Source organism: Macaca fascicularis, chromosome 1 (assembly GCF_037993035.2).
Source record: "Macaca fascicularis isolate 582-1 chromosome 1, T2T-MFA8v1.1".
NCBI classification, from domain to species: Eukaryota; Metazoa; Chordata; class Mammalia; order Primates; family Cercopithecidae; genus Macaca; species Macaca fascicularis.
Window position 1 is genome coordinate 149,050,167 of NC_088375.1, and position 20,741 is coordinate 149,070,907.

The 20,741-nt window shown below is 45.2% G+C and overlaps 2 protein-coding genes across 5 annotated transcripts in view; one reads left to right on the forward strand and one right to left on the reverse strand.

The window, feature by feature from the left end:
- Positions 1–12,288: 12,288 nt before the first annotated feature.
- Positions 12,289–15,239, reverse strand: CCN1 (cellular communication network factor 1). Its single transcript, XM_005542837.4, has 5 exons — positions 14,953–15,239; positions 14,419–14,632; positions 13,712–14,068; positions 13,370–13,578; positions 12,289–13,254 (listed from the first exon to the last, which is right to left on the reverse strand). The coding sequence occupies exons 1-5, from the start codon at positions 15,013–15,015 to the stop codon at positions 12,952–12,954; spliced, it is 1,146 nt and encodes a 381-aa protein (XP_005542894.1). The 5' UTR covers positions 15,016–15,239; the 3' UTR covers positions 12,289–12,951.
- Positions 15,240–17,571: 2,332 nt separating this feature from the next.
- DDAH1 (dimethylarginine dimethylaminohydrolase 1) overlaps positions 17,572–20,741 on the forward strand; it is a 255,115-nt gene continuing 251,945 nt past the window's right edge. For 2 of the 4 annotated variants that reach the window (XM_065519361.2, XM_074002670.1), the window contains exons 1-2: positions 17,792–17,952; positions 19,746–19,815. Coding sequence is in view for 1 of the 4 variants with exons in the window: in XM_005542843.4 (XP_005542900.1) it covers positions 17,935–17,952 (18 nt within the window). In the remaining 3 variants the exon portion in view is untranslated. Of the gene's footprint in view, positions 17,953–19,745; positions 19,816–20,741 lie in introns of all 4 variants that reach the window. The other 2 variants (XM_005542843.4, XM_074002664.1) reach the window with 2 other exon arrangements.

Below are 20,741 nucleotides of genomic sequence, written 5' to 3' on the forward strand. Positions count from 1 at the left end.
TTTACTTAAAAAAAAAACCCTCCCAATTTTCAAACATTGATGACAAACCAGTTTGTGTGTGTGTGTGTGTGTGTGTGTGTGTGTGTGTGTGTGTGTGTGTGTGTGTGAGACAGGGTCTCACTCTGTCACCCAAGCTGGAGTGTACTAGTATGAATCTTTTTCACTACAACCTCAACCTTCTGGGCTCAAGTCATTCTCCTGCCTCAGACTCCATGTCACTGGGACCACAGGCATTCACCACAATGCCTGGCTGTTTTTTTGATTTTTTGTAAAGACAGAGTCTCACTTTGTTGCCCAGGCTGCTCTTGAACTCCTGGGCTCAAAAGATCCTCCTGCCTTGGCCTCCTAAAGTGCTGGGATTACAGGCATGAGCTACTGGGCCCAGCCCGATCAAGTTTTATAAATGCCATGTAAGCTGAACAAAACATGTCTATTTGTCAGAGTCTAGTGGGACCACAAGCCTTGGACCTCTGCCCTGGGGCAATGTAGAACATACTTGTTCTTTCTTCTCCAAAGGAGATCTGGAGTTGCTGTAAGATAGCTCTCAAATTCCTTTCAATCTATTCTTACTTGGTACTCACTCATTCACAAAACTTCAGGGAGTTTAAAATCTGGTGGGGGACTAGACAGTCACAGTGGGGTGATAGCATTGCTACAATGGAGATTCATATGAAAGGACAGAGAAAGGATCACTAATTGTGCAAGTGCTGGGCTGTGGCCTGCCATGTCCATGCAGATTTGGAGAGGGCCCTTCTCTAGAGCTCTCAGGATGCTCTCCCTACAGTCTCCTACCCCACAGCCATCCTGACTGAGAGGTGGGTTAGATCCTGCTGTTCTGCATGAAGCTTGAGGTCAGTGGCCCAGGAGCCTTTTTGAGGTATCCCCTGAATCTAGTCAATGCAAAATATATGCTAAAGCCCTTCCCACACACCTGTGGGCACAATGACAAGCCTGGGGAATCCTAGGTATAATTCAGTAAAACTTCTGCTTTTCTGACTCTGCTCAAATTCATTCTAGTTTAGAGAGTGGGCAAGAATTCTTCCTCTGAAAATGTTCAACTAAATAGGTACTTTGATGGTTAGTTTTATATGTCAACTTGACTAGGCTATGGTGCCCATTTGTTTGGGCAAATACCAGTCTAGATATTGCTGTGATGGTATTTTACACATGTAATGAACATTTGAATCAGTAGACTTTGAGTAAAGCAAAGCATCCTCCCATAGCAGGGTGGCCATCATGTATTCAACTGAAGGCATTAAGAGCAAAAACTGAGGTTTTCCAAAGGAGAAAGAATCTGACTTCAAGATTACACCATAGAAACCATGTCTGAGTTTCCAGTCCACCTGGCCTGATCTGCAGATTTAACTCCAACTTGAATTCCAGCCTGCTGGCTTGCCCCAAAGATTTTGGACTTGCCAGCCCCCACAACTGCATAAACCAATTCCTTAAAATCTCTCTCTCTCTCTCTCTCTCTCTCTCTCTCTTCTGTTTCTCCAGAGAACCCTAATACAGGTACACTTTTCATGATATTTCTAAACCCAAAGCAAAAACGCAAACTATTTCAAATACAAATGGCCTTTCAGACTGCAAACCCAGGTGGCACAGCTGTCTTTGATTTCTCTTTATGGCTGAAATGGAAAAAGTATACTGGTTATTTCAGAAATTTTCAACCTGTTAACCAAGGCTTCCGAATAGTTTCCAATCTATTTATCTTTAAAAAACAGCTGAAGTGACAACTCCTCCCTCCAGGAAACTCTCTTTGATCCCAGAACCAGGCAGTTGGTGACTCTCCTCCAGCCTCCTCTGTGCTTATTAGACTTGTTACAGCATATTTTTGGATATGTAGTATAGACTGCCAGGTATCCCCCAACACCTGTTCTCCCTTTTGTAGCAGGATCTCTAATTTTCATGTAAGTACATAGCAACCTAGAGTAAAAACTGTATTTCCTATCCTTCCCTGCAGCTAAACGAGGCCATGTGCCATGAAGCAAACTAGGGAACAGAGATCATGCATGGTGAAGCAATGAAATAGCAGAGGCTATTTTGGCCTCAAACAATCCTCCTGCCTCAGCCTCCCAAATTGTTGGGATTACAGTCATGAGCCACCATGCCCACCTCTTAAGCCATTATGATTTGAGTTTTCTGTTACTTGCAGCTGAACCTAATCTCAACTCAATTTTGCTTATGTATATGCCTCCCTTACCACAAAGTAAAGGAACTGCACTTCTTTAACTACTGCATAGCACTATGCCTGGAATATAGAGGTGCCAGATAAGTGTCTAGTGACTGAGTGTATGAATGCAAGAAAAAAATGAAAGAATAGTTAGCAGTTGACTAGGAAAAATTCCAAGGTGAAGTAGAAGGAAGACATTGTGCCTGTGAGTGGGTGCCTTCTAATTTAGCTTCAGCATAAGACAACATTTGTTCTATAAATTAATGAGCATCTACTTTATGCTGAGCACAGTGTAAAGCAATTTTTTTTTTTTTTTTTTTTTTTGAGACAGAGTCTTGCTCTGTCACCAGGCTGGAGTGCAGTGGCACGATCTTGGCTCACTGCAACCTCCACCTGCGGGGTTCAAGCAGTTCTCGTGCCTCAGCCTCTCAAGTAGCTGGGATTACAGGCACACACCACCATGCCCAGCTAATTTTTGTATTTTTAGTAGAGAGGGGGTTTCACCATGTTGGCCAGGAAAACTTCGGCTCCCATTCTTGAAGGGAGAGATGTAAGAAATAAACAAGAAAATATCAGATAGTGCTGAGTGCTATGAGGAACATATAACTTTTAAATTTTATTTTCAGTTTTTTGTGGGTATATGGAAGGTGTATATACTTATAGATTACATGAGATATTTTGATACAGGCATGCAATGCATAATAATCACATCAGGGTAAATTAAGTATTCATTACCTCAAGCATTTATCCTTTGTGTTACAAATAATCCAATTATACTCTTTTAGTATTTTAAAATGTATAATTAAATTATTTTTTACTATAGTCACCCCATTGTGCTAGTAAATACTAGGTCTTATTTGTTCTATTTTTTTGTACCTGTTAACCATCCCCACATCCTCAACCCTCCAATACCCTTTCCAACCTCTGGTAACCATCCTTCTACTCTCTGTCTCCATGAGTTCAGTTGCTTTAAATTTTAGCTTCCAGAAATAAGTGAGAACATGCAAAGTTTGACTTCCTGTGCCTAGCTTATTTTGTTTAACATACTAACCTTCAGTTCCATCCATGTTGTTGCAAATTACAGAATCTCATTTTTTTTCTTATGACTGAATAGAACTTCATTGTGTATAAGTATCACTTTTTCCTTGATACATTCATCTGTTGATGGACACTTAGGTTGCATCCAAATCTTGGCTATTGTGAACAGTTCTGCAATAAACATGGAAATGAATATATGATTTCCTTTCTTTGGGGTATAAATGTCTATTAGGTATATTTGGTCTATAGTGGAGATTAAGTCCAATATTTCTGTGCTGATTTTCTGTCTGGAAGATCTGTTCAATGCTGAAAGTGGGGTGTCAAAGTCTCCCACTTGTATTGTATTGAAGTCTATTTCATTCTTTAGCCCTAATAATATTGGCTTTATATATCTGGGTGGTCCAGTGTTGGGTTCATATATGTTGACAATTGTTATAATGTATTCTCTTGCTGAATTGACCCCGTTATTGTTATTGAATGACCTTCTTTGTCTCTTCTTATAGCTTTGTCTAGAAATCTATTTTGTCTGATATAAGTATAGCTATTCTTTTTTGGTTTCCATTGGCATGGAATATCTTTTTCCATCCCTTTATTTTCAGTCTACTTGTGTCTTTATAGGTGAAGTGTGTTTCTTGTAGGCAACAGCTCCTTGGGTCTTGGTTTTTTTTTATTCATTTAGTCACTTTATGTCTTTTTATTGGAGAATTTAGTTCATTTATATTCACCATTATTACTGATAAGTAAGCACTTACTCTTGCTATTCTGTGATTTATTTTCTGGTTGTTTTGTCATCTTCTCTTCCTTCTTTCCTAACTTGTAGTGAAGACAATTTTGTCTCGTGGTGTGGTTTAATTTCTTCTTATTTTATGTGTATCTGTTGTATGTTTTTTGACCTCCATTACCATGAGGTCTGCAAATACTATCCTATAACCCATTATTTTAAGCTGATAACATCTTAGCACTGCTTATATAAACAAACAAGCAAAAAGAAAACTAATAAAAACTGTACACTTCAACTCCAAGCTTTTTTGTTGTTTCCATTTGTATTTTATTGTATTGTGTCTTAAAAAGTTGTTGTAGTTATTATTATTATTTATTTATTTATTTATTTATTTATTTATTTGAGATGGAGTCTCACTCTGTTACCCAGGCTGGAGTGCAGTGGCATGATCTCAGCTCACTGCAACCTCCACCTCCCAGATTCAAGCAATTCTCCTGCTCAGCCTCCCAAGTACTTGGGACTACAAGCATGCACCACCCCGCCCAGCTAATTTTTGTATTTTTAGTAGAGACAGGGTGTCACCATGTTGGTCAGGCTGGTCTCAAACTCCTGACCTCAGGTGATCCACCTGCCTCAGCCTCCCAAAGTGCTGGGATTACAGGCATGAGCCATCGTGCATGGCCTAGTTATTATTTTTGATTGGTTCATCTTTTATTCTTTCTAATTAACGTAAGAGTGGTTTACACACCACAGTTAAACTGTTATAATAGTCTGTGTTTTTCCCGTGTACTTACTATTCTCAGTGAGTTTTGTACCTTCAGATGATGTCTTATTACTCATTAACATTCTTTTCTTTCTGATTGAAGTACCCCCTTTAACATTTTTTGTGGGATAGGTCTGGTGTTGATGAAATCCCTCAGCTTTTATCTGTCTGGGAAAGTCTTTATTTTTCCTTCATGTTTGAAGAATATTTTCACCAGTTATACTATTCTAGGGTAAAAGTTTTTTCTCTTCAGCACTTGAAATATGTCATGCCACTCTCTCCTGATGTGTAAGGTTTGCACTGAAAAGTCTGTTGCCCGGCATATTGAGGCTCCATTTTATGTTATTTGTTTATTTTCTCTTGCTGCCTTTAGGATTCTTTCTTTATCCTTGACCTTTGGGAGTTTGATTCTTAAATGCCTTGAGGTAATCTCCGGGTTAAATCTGCTTGTTGTTCTACAACCTTCTTGTACTTGAATATTGATATCTTTCTCTAGGATTAGGAAGTTCTTTGTTATTATCCCTTTGAATAAACTTTCTAGCCTATCTCTTTCTTTACTTCCTCTTTAAGGCTGATAACTCTTAGGTTTGCCCTTTTGATGCTATTTTCTGGATCTTGTAGGCGTGCTCCATTCTTTTTTATTCTTTTTTCTTTGTCTTCTCTGACTGTGTATTTTCAAATAGCTTATTGTATTAGTCCATTTTCATGCTGCTGATAAAGACATACCCAAGACTGGGCAATTTGCAAAAGAAAGAGGTTTAGTGGACCTACAGTTCCACATGGCTGGGGAGGCCTCAATCATGGTGGAAGGTGAAAGTCATGTCTCACATGGTGGCAGACAAGAGAAGAGAGTTTGTGCAAGGACACTCCCATTTTTAAAACCATCATATCTCATGAGACTTACTATCACAAGAACAACATAGGAAAGACCCACCTCCCTGATTCAATTAACTCCCACCAAGTCCCTCCCACAACACGTGGGAATTATGGGAGCTACAAGATGAGATTTGGGTGGGGACACAGACCCAAACCATATCACATATATTCAAACTCACTAATTCTTTTTCTGCTTGATCAATTCTGCTATTAAGAGACTCTGACACATTCTTTAGTATGCCAATTGCATTTTTCAACTCCAGAATTTCTGCTTGATTCTTTTTAATTGTTTCAATCTCTTTGCTAAATTTACCTAATAGAATTCTGAATTTCTTCTTTGTGTTATTTTGAATTTCCTCAAAACAGCTATTTTGAATTTTCTGTCTGAAAGGTCACATATCTCTGTTTCTCCAGCATTGGTCCCTGGTGACTTATTTAGTTTGTTTGGTGAGTTCATATTTTCCTGGATGGTCTTGATGCTTGTGGATGTTCAGCTGTGTCTGAGCATTGAAGAGTTGGGTATTTGTTGTACTCTTCACAGTCTATGCTTGTTTGCACCTATCCTTCTTGGGAAAGCTTTCCAGGCATTCAAAAGGACTTGGGTGTTGTGATCTAAGCCATATCTGTATTAGGGGGCACCCCAAACCCAAGAATGCTGTGGTTCTTGCAGACTCATAGAGGTGCCACTTTGTTGGTCTTGGATAAGATCCAGATAATTCTCTGGGTTACTAGGCAGAGACTTTTGTTATCTTCTCTTACTTTCTGCCAAACAAATGGAGTCTCTCTCTGTGTGTGCTGAGCCACCTGGGGCTGGGGGTTAGGGTGACACAAACACCCCTGCAGCCACCACCTCTGGAGCTGTGCCAGGTCAGACTTGAAGACAGCACAGCACTGGGTCTCACCCAAGGCCCCCTGTAACCACTAACTAGTACCATCTGTGTTGACTCAAAGCCCTAGGGCTCCACAATCAGCAGGTGGTGAAGCAGCCAGGTTTGTGTTCTTCCCGTCAGGGTAGCAAGTTCCCCCAGGCCCTGGGAAGGTCCAGAGATAACACCCAGGATCTAGGGACTAGAGTCAAACAACCTTAGAAGTCTATCTGGTGCTTTATACTACTGTGCCTAAGCTAGCACTCAAACCATGAGACACAGTCCTTCCCACTCTTCCATCCCCTTTTCAGAGGAAGAGGAACCTCAGGGGAAGAGGAGCCTCACTCTGTAGCCACCACCACCACAGACCCAAGGGGAGTACTGCCAGGCTACTACTGATATTCTTCTCAGGTGTAAGGGCTGTTCAGTCAGCGAGTGGTGAATGGTGCCAGACCTGGGATTCACCTTTCAGGCCAGTGGGCTCTCCTCTGGCTCAGGGCAGGTCCAGAAATGCCATTCAAGAGCCAAGACCTGGAATTGGGGCCCCAAGACCCCTCTTGGTGTTATACTCCACTGTGGCTGAGCTGGTACCTGTGATGCAGTACAAGGTCCCCTTTGCTTTTTCGTCTGCTTTTCTCAAGCAGAAAGAGTCTCTCATCATAGTCACAATAGTTGGAAATGTGCTGAGTCTCACCTAAAGTCATCACATCTCAAAGTCTCACCCAAGGCCCACAGCATACTATCTGGGTATCACTGCTGGTTATTCAGGTATCACTGCTGGTTATTCAGGGCCCAAGGGGTCTTTAGTCAGTGGATGACAGGTCTTGCCAGTTCTGAGTCCTTACCTTGAAGGTAGCAGGTTCCCTTCTGGCCCAACATGTGTCTAGAAATGTGGTTGGCAAGCTAGAACTTGGAATAGAGGCTTCACAACTCTGGCCCGTGCCCTATCCCACTGTGACTGAGCTGGTATCCAAGATACAAACAAAGTCCTCCTTATTCTTCCCTCTCTTCTCCTCAAGTGGGAGGAAGGGGTCTCTTTTGGAGCCACAAGCTGTGCTGCCTGGTTTTGGGGGAAGGGTGATGCAAGCTCTCCCTTAGCTGCCCCAACTGGTATCTCAGTAAGTCACATGCCCTTAAAATCCACCTGCTCTGAGCCCAGCTCAGTGCCAGGACTTGCAATCCTTACAGCCGAGACTGCCTTTTAAGTTTATTTACACCCCCAAGGCACTTCTGCCCATGGTGGTAAGGCTTGCCAGAACTCAAGCTCTGACCATTGGGATGGGTGATTCTCCTCTGCCTAGGACTGGTCTGAATGCTCCCTCCATGGGCGGGCATCTCTGCTGTGACAGGGCAGCACTGCATTCCAGGCAGTCTCCCAGTTGCTGCACTCTCCCTTTTCCAAGAGCACAGATTCTCTGCACCATGTGGCTGCTGCCAGGGAATGGGGGAGGGGTGGTGGCAGTGATTCAAGACTGTCTTTCCTACTCTCTTCAGTGCCTTTTTCAATGATATGAAGTTAGAAGATGATGAAGCAGCCAGCTTTGTGTCCTTCCCTGCAGGGCAGCAAGTTCCCCCAGGCCCTGGGAAGGTCCGGAGATGCCACTCAGGATCTAGGGACTAGAGTCAACAACCTTAGAAGTCTATCTGGTGCTTTATACTACTGTGCCTAAGCTAGCACAGGGTGCTAGTGTTCACCCTGAGTGCTCACCTGAATTCTGGTTCTTGTAAAGGTTCTTTTTGTGTAGATAGTTGTTAAATTTGGTGTTCCTGCAGGGGAGATGATTGTTGGGGATTTTTATTCCACCTTTTTGCTCTGCCCCTTAAAAAACTTCTTGGTGTAAGGAACTATTAATAATTTAGACTGGGTGGTGAGGAAAGATTGCTAAGAAGGTAGCATTTGTGCTGAGACCTCCATGCCAAGAAGAAGCCTAGGTCAGGGGAAGGGGCATTTGAGGCAGAGGAACGCTAGTGCCAAGGCCCTGCAGGGGAACTTGCTTGACTTCTTCAAATAAGAAGAAAAGGCAAGTGGAAGTATAGTGAATGAGGGTGAATGGTAAGAAGTAGGCAGGGTCCAGGACCTAGGTGCCAAGTAAGAAGCTAAATCTCTACTTTGACAGCAGTGGGACACCATTGGAGCCTTTAAGCCAAGGATCCACATAGTCTGATTTACATTTTTAAAGGGTCAGTTTAAAAATGTAAAAGGGCAAGAATGGAAACCAATGATATTTTGGTTATCTGTTGCTATGTAACAAACAAACCCAAAACTTATTTCTTTAAAATTGCCATATTAGTTTGCCCACTATTTTGTGGGTCAGGAACTATGGGAAGTACTTAGCTGGGCAGCTCATCTCTGGTTCACAAGACGTCAGCTGGGGTGACTGAGACTGGAGGATTCACTTCCGAGATTGTTTCTTCACGGACAAGTGTAATGCCCAAGTGCTCCTGGTCCTTTCTCTTTCTCCACATGACAACTCATTCTCTAAGGCCTATCCATGTGGCTTCAGCTTCTCACAGTCTGCTGGTCTCAGAGTAGTTGTACTTCTTACATGGAAGATCATTTCTAAGAGAAAGGATGGAGGAACTCCTAGCCAGTACTGCACATGGAACTGGTAACATATTGCATTGCTTCCTCCACATTCACAGGTCAAAGTAGTCAAAGAGCTCACCCAGATCCAAGAGGGTGGAGAAATAGACCCCACCTATTAATGGGGGAGCAACAGTGTCACATTGCAGAAGGGCCATGGGGTGAGAGATATTGTTGCAGCCAACTTTGGAAAATACAATATGCTATAAATGAGGAGGCCATTCTGGTAATTCAGACAAGAGATGATGGTGGCCTCATCTAGAGGTTTGCTCTGGAGACGAGAAAGGGGTAGATTCAGAATATATGAACAGAATATATGGAAACAGCAAAGCAGTAACAAATGCATCTGAGTATTTGTTAATTGTAGTTTATAAGATTACATGGATGAATATTGCCCACCACCCATGAAGTAAGTCACGGATATCTATTTGTAGGACAAATGGATCAGTCATGTTTCAGAATATGCTTTGGTTTAAAGCATCAGTTGTTCAGGGCAGGGAGTTATTGAGGCCTGGATACAGCTATACAGTGAGGCTAAAGTATGGACCTATAGACTCTGAGATCCAGGGATTGCTGTGTCCTGTAACCAAGTGTGATTTAGAAAGTAAAGGGGGGTCTAGCAACAGTACATTTTCAAAGACTTCATGGAAACAAGTGCATTTGATGACAGAAAGGCTTGAGCAGTTTTCAGTTCACACATTTGGTTACTTGAGGAAACAAAGTTTTTAAGGTATGAGAGCCAATGTACTGAAGTGGGTATATGAGAAGGGGTTTTTGGTGTTACAAAAATGCTGAAAGCTATTTTCCTACTTTAACATGAGGGAGTGAAACAGAAACTTGCCCAGAGTCACCTAGTGAATTCATGGCAGAGCTGGTGCTGTATCACCTGCCGTTCTGCCCAGAGCATAGCTTTGCTCTATACTGTGGTCATACTGAACCACTACTATTGCTCAACTGACTTTCAAATAGTGCCAGAAGCCTGCGAGAAGAGGTTGTGAACAAACCAAGTCTGTTCCCTCTGTTGGAAAACATAACTCTAAAATATGCTTTGCTAATTTTGACTCAGTTGCATCTCTTTGTGGAGCAGGCAACACATATGTTCATATGAAAAGATAGTCATAATGAGACTACTTGCTGTGCTGCTAAATGTCCCATAGAGTATTTCTTAAAATTCATGGAATGCTTAAGATTCTGAGATCACTCTTTCAGTTCTAAAATCTCTACCAAAAAACAGCTCAAGACCACCGGGATCTTTTGGATTGAAAAGCAAGAACAACCCAAAGTCTTTACTGTGCATGGGAAGGTACATATATATTATAATGAATATTTCTATATGTAACCTCTATTTCATGTATGCGGATGCATAATTTGTGGTTTGTTTTCTCAATATTTAAAGTGGGCAGAGCTCCTTTCTGGATGTAGGTAAAACTTACATGTTCTAAATATCATAATTTTATTCTCCACTACTTTTAATTTCTTCAGTTTTTTCCTATAGCTAAACAAAAGACAAAATTTGCTTGTATTCATCTTCTTTATTAACTAAACACACCTATTGTAAATGGAATTGGCACTTTCAATCACCCTCATTGTATTTACTAGGATGAGATTAATAACCCAAAGATTCAGTGTTTTCCCATACTAGGTTCTGTTTCACATTTGAGCTTATTTGGACAAATAGTACTTCCCTGCACACTGAAAGGATCTATAAAATATTGCTCCTTGATCTCCACATAAGAAGCGATTTGTTGGACTCCAGTGTTGGAGGGCAATACTTCAGGGTTGATGCTTGGGAATGTGTAAATCTTGCCTATGGATTTAGATGTCTGTTCAACAAGATTGCACCACAAAAACCTCACACCTTTATTATGTTTCACATGTTACATTGCACTGACAAGTTTAACTGCATCCACGACTGGGCCAGGTGGTGTTTAAATTCTCAAATACCTTAACATTTGAATGCCTCAGGCAAGAAAAACTGACTAGTCAGAAGGCACAAGCTGTAATATTTCAGGCAAGTCAAAATCAGAAGTGAAGGCTTTTGGCCATAGATTTTACTAGTGCATTTATATTAACCTTTATGCATTTCCATAAGGCTTAAAAACCATTGCTTAGGCAGTATTTGTCTGTGGGTCTTCATTAAAGTAATGATATTATTTAATCTACTTGGAAAAATCCCTTCAGGATCCCAGCTGTCCCCCTCCATTCCTTTTAAAAGCACTTTCTCTTCTGCCTAAAAATTCAAGTACTCTCTTAACTAAGTGCGGACTAAAACATTTCACTATAGATTTGAACAGGAGCCAACACTGATGATGAAAAGAAAACTTCTCCCTGTAAAAGGTTTATTGTCAGTACTTTCTAAAGATGAAGATGCTTCTGAAACAGGCTACCAACATTTTCACAAACCTTGACACAACCTTCTCAACCTCTCTTAGACCTATGATTTGGGACCCTTTCTTTCAGGAATGCTGTGGACCTTTGACCTTCTGAATAGCCAACTCTACATAACTGCTCCTTCCCCCATCAATATAACTTATATTATAAAAAGGAACGGGGGATGGGGTAGCTTGGCCCTCACGCTATTGGAAAAGTACTTGAAATTCCTTGCATTCCTTTGCATTTAACAGCATGTTTACCTAATCACCGGCTTATTAGGATTAACACAAGTCATGCTTCAAGCTCATTTAGTGAAAACAAACTGACCCCTATAGACTCAGATTTTTCCTGATAACAGCCAAGGGTAAATTTCTAAGTAGTTCTCCTAATTTTTAGGAAAGGTATTGGGAAAATATAAAGCTACAAACAAGCAAGTCTTTAGAATACATTAATTATATTCAATCTTGCCCATGGATCTGGATGTGGGCTGCCTGAGTTATGGACTACCCCTTTTCATTAAAGGGTTTCTCTACTAAAGTGACATGCCCACTAACCTGGTGATGAAAATAATAAATTATTATGGCCATCGCGCAGAGTGATGGAGACCCTTAGGCTTTACATTCTGATGAAAATACAGCGCTGTTTTCTTAAATTACAAATTTAGCTTCAGAATCTTTCTTGTGCTTCATACAAGGTCATGTTCAATACATGTTTTTTAAACATTATATGCAAAGACTTTACTGAAGATATAAAAGCAATCATTATCTTATTTTAATAGCTTAATTCACTGCTGTATCCCTATAAGTCCTGTTTGAATAATTGAGTACTTGAGCTAGGTTGTTCCCAGTGACTTTGGAGCACCTCTAAAAATACTGAATGGCATACACTCAGATATTAGGTAAATATTTCTTTATTAAATGGTTAATTTCATAAATAAAATCTTTTCACTGAATATAAAATTAAACTCATTTACAAATTATTCCAGTATTACATTTCCCCTCCCTCCCAAAAGCTACATTTTGATAAATAAAAACATTCAGTCTTAAAACACCTGATTTCTGTTTGCAGTTTAGAGTGCAGATAGCTGCCTCTCACAGACACTCATGGAGTGTCCCCCTTCAGGAAGGAATGGAATGCCCTCCCATTTACTTTTGTCAAAGGACGAATAAAAGCTTTAAACTGTCCAACTAATCTTATTATCTCTTTTACGACTGTAGAACCCCAAAAGGAAAAAAGCCTAGAGAAAATATGCTTAGCAAATAATTTACAAACAGAAAACAGAAAGTCATCAACACCACAAGCTCCAAAATGAAGCAGTAACATGTGCTCCAATACTATGAAGCAAAGTATTCTCCAATCGTGGCTGCATTAGTGTCCATCTGCACCAGCACCCTTGGCAGTTTCGAAATACCTTAATGCTCCTCAAGAATGAGCAAGGAATCCCTTCTACAATGAGTCCCATCACCCACACCGCCCCCACCCATTTTCTCCATGATTCTGATTCTGACACTCTTCTCCCTTGTTTGTCTAGGTGTGCCCTGGAAACCCAGGTAGCATTTAGTCCCTAAATTTGTGAATGTCATTGAACAGCCTGTAGAAGGGAAATGCTGCTTCATTGGCATGCGGGCAGTTGTAGTTGCATTTGCAGGACTGGATCATCATGACGTTCTTGGAAAATGTCTCCCCATCTTCACAGCGGAACCGCATCTTCACAGTCCTGGTCAGCTGGGGCGTGCAGCATCGGCCGTCCACGCAGGAACCGCAGTACTTCGGCCGGTATTTCTTCACACTCGAACATCCAGCGTAAGTAAACCTAACTGGTTCGGGGGATTTCTTGGTCTTGCTGCATTTCTTGCCCTTCTGTAAGAGACAGGAGAGAAGAAAAGTTAGGGGTGATATTTCTCTTTCTTCAAAAAGAGATTCACATCCCACCCCCCTGCCAGGCAACAGTCTACACATCCCTGAAGGAACTTACTTTCAGGCTGCTGTACACTGGCTGTCCACAAGGCCGCACCTCACAAATCCGAGTTTCTTTCACAAGGCGGCACTCGGGGTTGTCATTGGTAACTCGTGTGGAGATACCAGTTCCACAGGTCTTTGAGCACTGGGACCATGAAGTTGTTTGAACAATACATTTCTGGCCATGTAAAGGGTTGTATAGGATGCGAGGCTCCATTCCAAAAACTGGAGAGAGAAATAAGAGGGAAGACTTCTCAGAGGCATAGCCACACAAACAGGCTCAAGTACTCATTTCTGCAAAGCTTCAGACCAAAAATGCATCTCAGTACAGTGTCTGAAGGGCTCAGTCTCCACTTACCAGGGAGCCGCTTCAGTGAGCTGCCTTTTCCAACTGCAATCAATTCATTGTTTCTCGTCAACTCCACCTCGGAGGCATCGAATCCCAGCTCCTTGCCAAGGAGGCCGTCCTGGTCGTCCATGGGGTCCTTGACACTATCCTCGTCACAGACCCACTCCTCGCAGCACTGTCCGGTAACTTTGACCAGCCGGGGGTTGGGACAGCCCAAGTTGGGGAGAGACAGTTCTTGGGGACACAGAGGAATGCAGCCCACGGCGCCATCAATACATGTGCACTGATGTTTACAGTTGGGCTGGAAACTTTCCCCGTTTTGGTAGATTCTGGAGTTATATTCACAGGGTCTGCCCTCTGACTGAGCTGCAAAGATCACCAAAAGAGAAAGGTAGAAGGGGATAAAGTTAAGATTCCAAACCACCGCCTGAAACTCATACATATTTTCTGCTGTTAAATTCAATTTATGGTAAAGTTCCCTACAATTCCCCGGAGACTCTAGACCAGAACAATAAGTTAGTCAGGAATCACTTTTCCGTATGCGCTTTCGTTGGGCCCAGACACACTGAATTGCATTCCAGACTGCTGAAATCATGTGCCTTTCTGCCAAGCTACCAACAACAAAGCATCACCATACATGGTCTCAAAATTACTAAACTTCTGGACTATGGGGACTAGTATTTTTTTTTAAAGGGGCCAAACCACAAGCATCTTACCTCTGCAGATCCCCTTCAGAGCGGTGGAGCTGGCGCCGAAGTTGCATTCCAGCCCCTTGGTGTGGTCGCAGGGCTGCGTTTTGCTGCAGTCCTCGTTGAGCTGCTTGGCGCAGACCTTACAGCAGCCACAGCCGTCCCGGACCAGCCCAACTCCCGGCGCGCACTTGGGCGCCTCCAGGGGGCAGTGGCAGGCGGCGGGGCAGGTGGAGAGCGCCTGGAAGGGGGAGAAGAAACGCGTGAAACTCGGCGCGGTGCGCAAGAGGGGCGCCGCGGCTGCTGTAGGAAAGGACTGGGGTCTCCGACCCTATCGACAGGGAGCCTCTGACTTCGTCCAGCCGGGCCACCGCGGGAGGCTGCTCCCACCAAGAGGTCCCGACAAGTCTTTGGGGGGAGGAGGAGAGTGCTTAAAGAAACGGCTACCGCAAACGGCCGCGAACTTTTTATTTTATGTTTTCCTGCTGTGGGCAATCTGGGACCAGGGAAAGGGACTGACAGCGGACGGGGAATCGGTGGCAAAAGGAGAGTCCAACTCACCAGTGTGGTCAGGTGGAGAAGGGTGACGGCGAAGGCGAGCGCCCTGGCGATGCGGGAGCTCATTGTGGCGCGCAGGAGTAGCCCGGGGCGAGCGCGGCAACGAAGACGCCAACAAGCTGGTGCGCAGCGGCCAGGCCGTGCGCAGCGGGGTCGGGGTGGCGGCGCGGTGGACCCGGTGGGTAGGGAGGCTAGGGCTGGGCGGCGGGCGGGTGTCTTTCGCTCGAGGTCCCGGCGGAGAAGACGCGGAGGGCGCGGACGCTGCTCAGGGGCGCTCTCTCTCGCGGTCTGCCCAGGCGCCCCGGAGCCCGCCTTTTATATATGGGCCGGCGGAGGCGCCGCGTGTTGCAGTGACGTCGGCTCTGTCTGCGCGTTCCAGAATTCTCAAACATCTCAGGAATGCTGGTTGGCGCGGGCTGCTGCCAAGCGCCTCCCCTGGCTCCATTGCACCTTTGTGTGTGTGTGTGTGTGTGTGTGTGTGTGTGTGTGTGTGTGTGTGTGTGTGTGTGTGTGTGTGTGTGTGTGTGTGTCCCGTCAAGAAAACAGTTCGTTTATTCCACCTTAAATTACTTCTGTTAGGAAGCGTTCTTTGGGGCGTGATGGTGGTGATGGTGGTTGGAGGGTCGCGAGGGGAGAGGGGGGCCAGTTCAGAACTTTGCCTGGACTGGGTGGGTGGGAGGACCTGAGAGGGAGGAACAAAAGTCGTTTTGTTTGGTGATTCGAGTTGACCGGGCACGGAAACCCTCACCCAGGAAGGCAGTGAGCTGTTTGCTTGTTTACAGCGAAGGTGAGAGGCAAGTTATCTGTTGAAAGAGTCGAACGTGGAAGAGGAGTGTGTCTCCGAGCCAGTAATATTTGTGGACTTCAAAGAGGCGTGTTCAGAACAAGTCCCAAAGCTTTGGCATGATGTTTATTAGCAAAATTCAGTGAATTGCAAATTAATACCCAGAGTGGCATTTATGAATGAAAAGGCGAGGGGGGTGCGGGGGGGGGGGAACTTCCCCATCGTTTGGCAAATTCCCAGGCAGAGGTCTCCCCCACTCCTCCAGCCCTCCCCTTTTTTGGATATGTTGTACTTGTTTGTTTTTGGAGGTTCCCACTTTAGTTCCAGCCCACTGCCTGGGTTGGAAGTCCGAGAGGAAACGAACGCGGGGAGTTCTCCGGGAGGCTGACTTATACTTCCTCACGGATGCAGGAGACTGGGTAAGCCCTGCCCGCCTGCTTCCGCGGGCAAGAGGCTATGCTAACCAAGCAGCCAGCCAGAAGTGCAGGGGACCACCGTGGAGTGCTTTGGCCTGAAATCATCACCTGCAAAGACCGCAAGGCCAAACCAGATTCCAGTACCATTATGCCCTATGAATCTCTGGGAAAAGCAGATTCCTTCAAGCTGGACGTTTTGTGGGGTTTTTCACTCCTTTCCTAGGGACCACTGGAAGCCTCCCATTTTAAATGAATTGCAATGCCTTTCTCTCCAAGTACAGAAAAGAGATTTAGGGTGTAATATTTTGTAGTAAAAATGTCAGCAGATTTTAAGATCCTGTTCTACCTGCAATACACTCAGTAGAAGACCCCACCACAAGACAATTTACTTGAACATCACCAATACCGTTAGTGTGATTGATAAACTTTTCCTGCAAGTTTCAAAAACTTTTTGCATAATTTTAATAAAAATGATGTGAGACTCATATGCTCTAGGATAACTACTTATCCTTTTTAATGTTTAGGGCTGTTCAGACTTCATAATTTAGCAGTCTTGTTTAAAAAGGCCCTTAGTGCTAATGCTGACTTTCCTGATAAGCACAATGAGAAGCTGTCAGGATGAAAACACACTCCAGTGAAGAGAACCCTTGCAGGAAGTTCAGTTTCATTCATTCCAAAGTGCCCTTTCATAAATGGAAGCAGCATTTGCTAGAGGGAGTGGGATTTCTAAAGCTCTGATGGAGGGTTAGGGTTGGGAGACTTTTCAAGACAATGGATTGTCAGGTGTTATGCAAATACAGTGAGGAAAGTCTGGGCCCAACATGTACACAGGTTAATACATCAATTATTATTTACAAAACATTATTTTTTCTGCCTTATCATTTCATTATTGTTTCCTTCTTAATGAAGTGATTGCGGGACGGGAGGGGGAAGGAGGGGTGTAGCCACAGTACGTGTTGAACAGAGGGAGATGGGAGAGAGAATGGAGAGGAGGGTTCCTGGCTTCTGTTGTGGCGTCTTTTCTATTTGACTTCATGGTTGTAAGTATTTCCAGATGGTGAATCAGACACCAGACGTAACAATATTTCCATATTTGGGTATAGCAGTAGCCTGCGTTTTTAACATTTTTCTGCCTCTGTTATCCAACCACAAAGCATTCTTGACAGCTTCAAATGTTGTTAAATATAGATTTAACTTCTCTTCCCAGAGCAGGAAATTCTTTGGAATTCCTTGTTTTTCACGCAATCTGTCTATCATGATTTAAAATAAAAGCACAGTGGATCATCCAACTGGCCGTATATACCTTAATTGGAGGTTGGGGATGGGGGACGGCAGAGATCCAGTCTGCCGCACTGCGTTCAAACACAAGCCATTCCAGAGATTCCTTTAAAGTCACATTAAAATTTTCTAACAAGGGTGTGTGGGTTTGTTTCTGGACTTCAACTGGGGAATCTTGAGGATGAGTTTGCCCCAGAGGAGAAATTTAGAGAACCTTACTGTCAGCTGCCCATTTAAAGCGGGGGTGTGTTGTGCGATGGGGGTGGGAGGTTGGAGCAACAGGGCCAGGAGGTGTGGGAGCGGGAGACACTAGAGTACCCTATGTGCACAGCCTCTCCATATACCATGTGCTGGTGCGCCTGCTAGTAATCGACGACATTAGGCAACAGAAACAGCGGCTCCTCAAGTCCTGCCCAAAGACCGTCCAGAAACCCAAGCCTCCGGTCGCCTTCTCGCCGCCTCCGCTGGGAGTTGCAGATCAGTTCAAGTTGACGGACAGGAGGCGAAATGTGCAAATGTTTATGGGTAAGTGTTGCTTCGGGTGCTAATTCTGTATGGCTCTTTTGCTAGTTTCTCCTTCACCCTCCCCATGCGGGTGCCCCAGGAGGAAATAAACGGGCTGCCTTGTTTCCTTGGGTTGCAATCCACGGAGAACGGGCTGATTGTCTTCTGCAGCTCCTGGCTTCGGGCTGAGCGATGGGGACGTCTCTCACCCGCTGTTGCCAGGGAATTTTAGGTTACCTAATGAAGGGCTCACTGTCTGGCAGCAACCGAGAATAATAACGGTAAATCTGGCGACTCCGGTTTCCTAGCCCTAGGAAGGCTCTCAGACTAGAGTGCATCAGAGTCACCTGGAGGGCTAGTTAATGGTTCCTGGGTCCTACCCCAGAGTAGTTACATTTCTAACAAGTCCCCAGGTGATGGTGATGATGCTGGTCCGGAAATCACACCCTGAGAACCACTACCCTGGACGACCGGAGTGCCTGTAGTAGGGGTGTGTGTGTGTGTCTTCAGAGATACTCGCCTGCACACCCAATCTCACAACTTCACTCTTCATAGCCACCTTAATGAATAGAACTTATGGTGTCTGCAAAAGACCAGCTTTAAAGTGGCGCCCCCGTACCATCCCATTTCTCTCCTCCACCCTTTCCCCACCCCTATCCCCTTGGCATGATAGCCAGGAGCTCCCCAGGAAGCTAGGATCCTGGTGGCGGCGGCAGGAACTGGGTGGCCGACGCGCGGAGAGGGCGGTCGGCTCCGGAACCCCTGCGAAGGGAGCGGACAGGGTCCGCACGGCGGGAGGGCGCCGGACCCGAGGCATCCGGACGCGCCTGCCCGGCTGCTACCGCCGCCCCCTGCCGGCCACACCGCCCGCGCGCCCACAGTCACAGAGGTTGCCAGGACTCGAGGTTTCCGGCGGCGCGCGGCGCAGGATGCTTCCAACCCCGGCCCATATTTGGTGAAAGTCTTTCAAGACTCCGTCATCCAGCTTTGGGGGGCGGTGGCGACGGCGGCGGCGGTCCTGCGACCGGGCCGGGCAGCCTTGCGACTGTCGCGTTCCTGAAAAGTGTACCGCGGCCGCCCGCGCCCAGGCCTCCCTCCGCGCGGGACCCCGGAGCGTTGCGGGCGGCGGGGTAGACCCGCGCATTTCGATCCCAGTCCACCCCTCTGAGGACCGAAGTCCGCCCTGTGCTGCGTGGGAGGCTGGCGCGGAGGGCGCCGAAGCCCAATTGTGTCACTTTTCCCGTCCACCCCACTGTTGACTCGTCCTCCCAGCGGGGCAGCGAGTTGCCGTGCTGTGCCAGACATGGAGGGTGCGCCCGGCGCGAGGGTGTGGGGCTGTGTGTGTGTGTGGAGGGGGGTGTTCGGAGGATGGCGTTTGCGTGGACACCAAGCGCACCCGAGAGCGGGACGTGGAACCGACTCTGAGGAAAAGCCCTGAAGGGCCTGGATGCCATTATCCCCAGAAGGGACACATGGTAGAGCTGGCTCTTCGGTTTCTCCTGGCCTCCCACGACCCCTTCCCCTCTTCCTCCTCGAGAAGTTCCGCCTGTGGGGAGCCCTGGATAGGAAGTCCTGGCTCTGCCATCAGTAGCCTGTGGCCTTGGGGATGCTGCCCATCCTCTCGGGACCTTGCCTGCTTCTCAGTAAACTGGGAATGGAGGCAGCAAGTAGTAAAGCCAGAGCAGCTCCTTTCAGGGCCAAATTTCATGTCATCCCCTCTAATAATGACAGAAATTAACACATTATATAGGGTTCACATAGGTTGGGGCACCACTTTAAAATGCCTTCTATATATTGATTCGTTTAATTCTCAGATGCCCCACTGAAGCAGGTCCTTTTGGTGACACCATTTTCTATCTAAATGAAGAAATGGAGGCATGGAAGGTAAGTGACTAGCCAAAGGTGACTCACCTAGCCCGCAGCGAAACCGGATTTGGACCCAGATCATAAGGTCTCATACTTAACCACTGTGCTATACTGCCTGCTCTCTATCTCTTACCTCAGACATTCAGGCCCATACCCCTCTCCTGGAAATTTACCTTTATTTAACTCTATCACAGCTTATCCAGATAGTCTAGGTGAAATGCATCAGATATAAAAAAATAGTTGATAAATTAACTGAAGCTGTGCTAACTCCTGAGAATTGCCTAATGTACTGGCTCTTAGGAAGGAGGGAGAAAAGGAGTGTTGTATTTTAACAGAAAAGGTCTTAATGCATATACATTTATGGAGTGATCTTTAAGCACCTTGGCAGGCTGGTGGGGAAGATACTTAGGACCTCTGGGGTTCTTTTGACACCTCATAAGCCACATTGTTCAGGCAATCCCTACTTCTGGAATAAGGCTTGGCCTGGGGGGAATTGAATTTGTCACTGAGATAAAGGTTTCGGCATCACTTACTTGATGGTTCGTCAGTCTGGGTGTTCATTGTGGACCCAGTCTGTTTTTGTTGTTGGGTTATTTTTTGAAACATGGTCTAGCTCTGTCACCCAGGCTAGAGTGCAGTGGCATGATCTAGGCTCACCATAGCCTTGACCCCCTGGGCTCTTGACCTCAGCCTCCTGAGTAGCTGGGACTACAGGCACACGGCACCACACCCAGCTAATTTTTGTAGAGATGGGGTCTCCCCATGTTGCTCAGGCTGGTTTTAAACTCTTGGGCTCAAGTGTTCCATCCATCTCGGCCTCCCCAAGTGCTGGGATTGCAGGTGTGAGCCACTGCACCAGGCTCCCCATCTGTTTTTAACCTGTTTTCTCCCCACCTATGTTATAATTACTCATATATATATGTGTGTATATGTGTGTGTCTGTG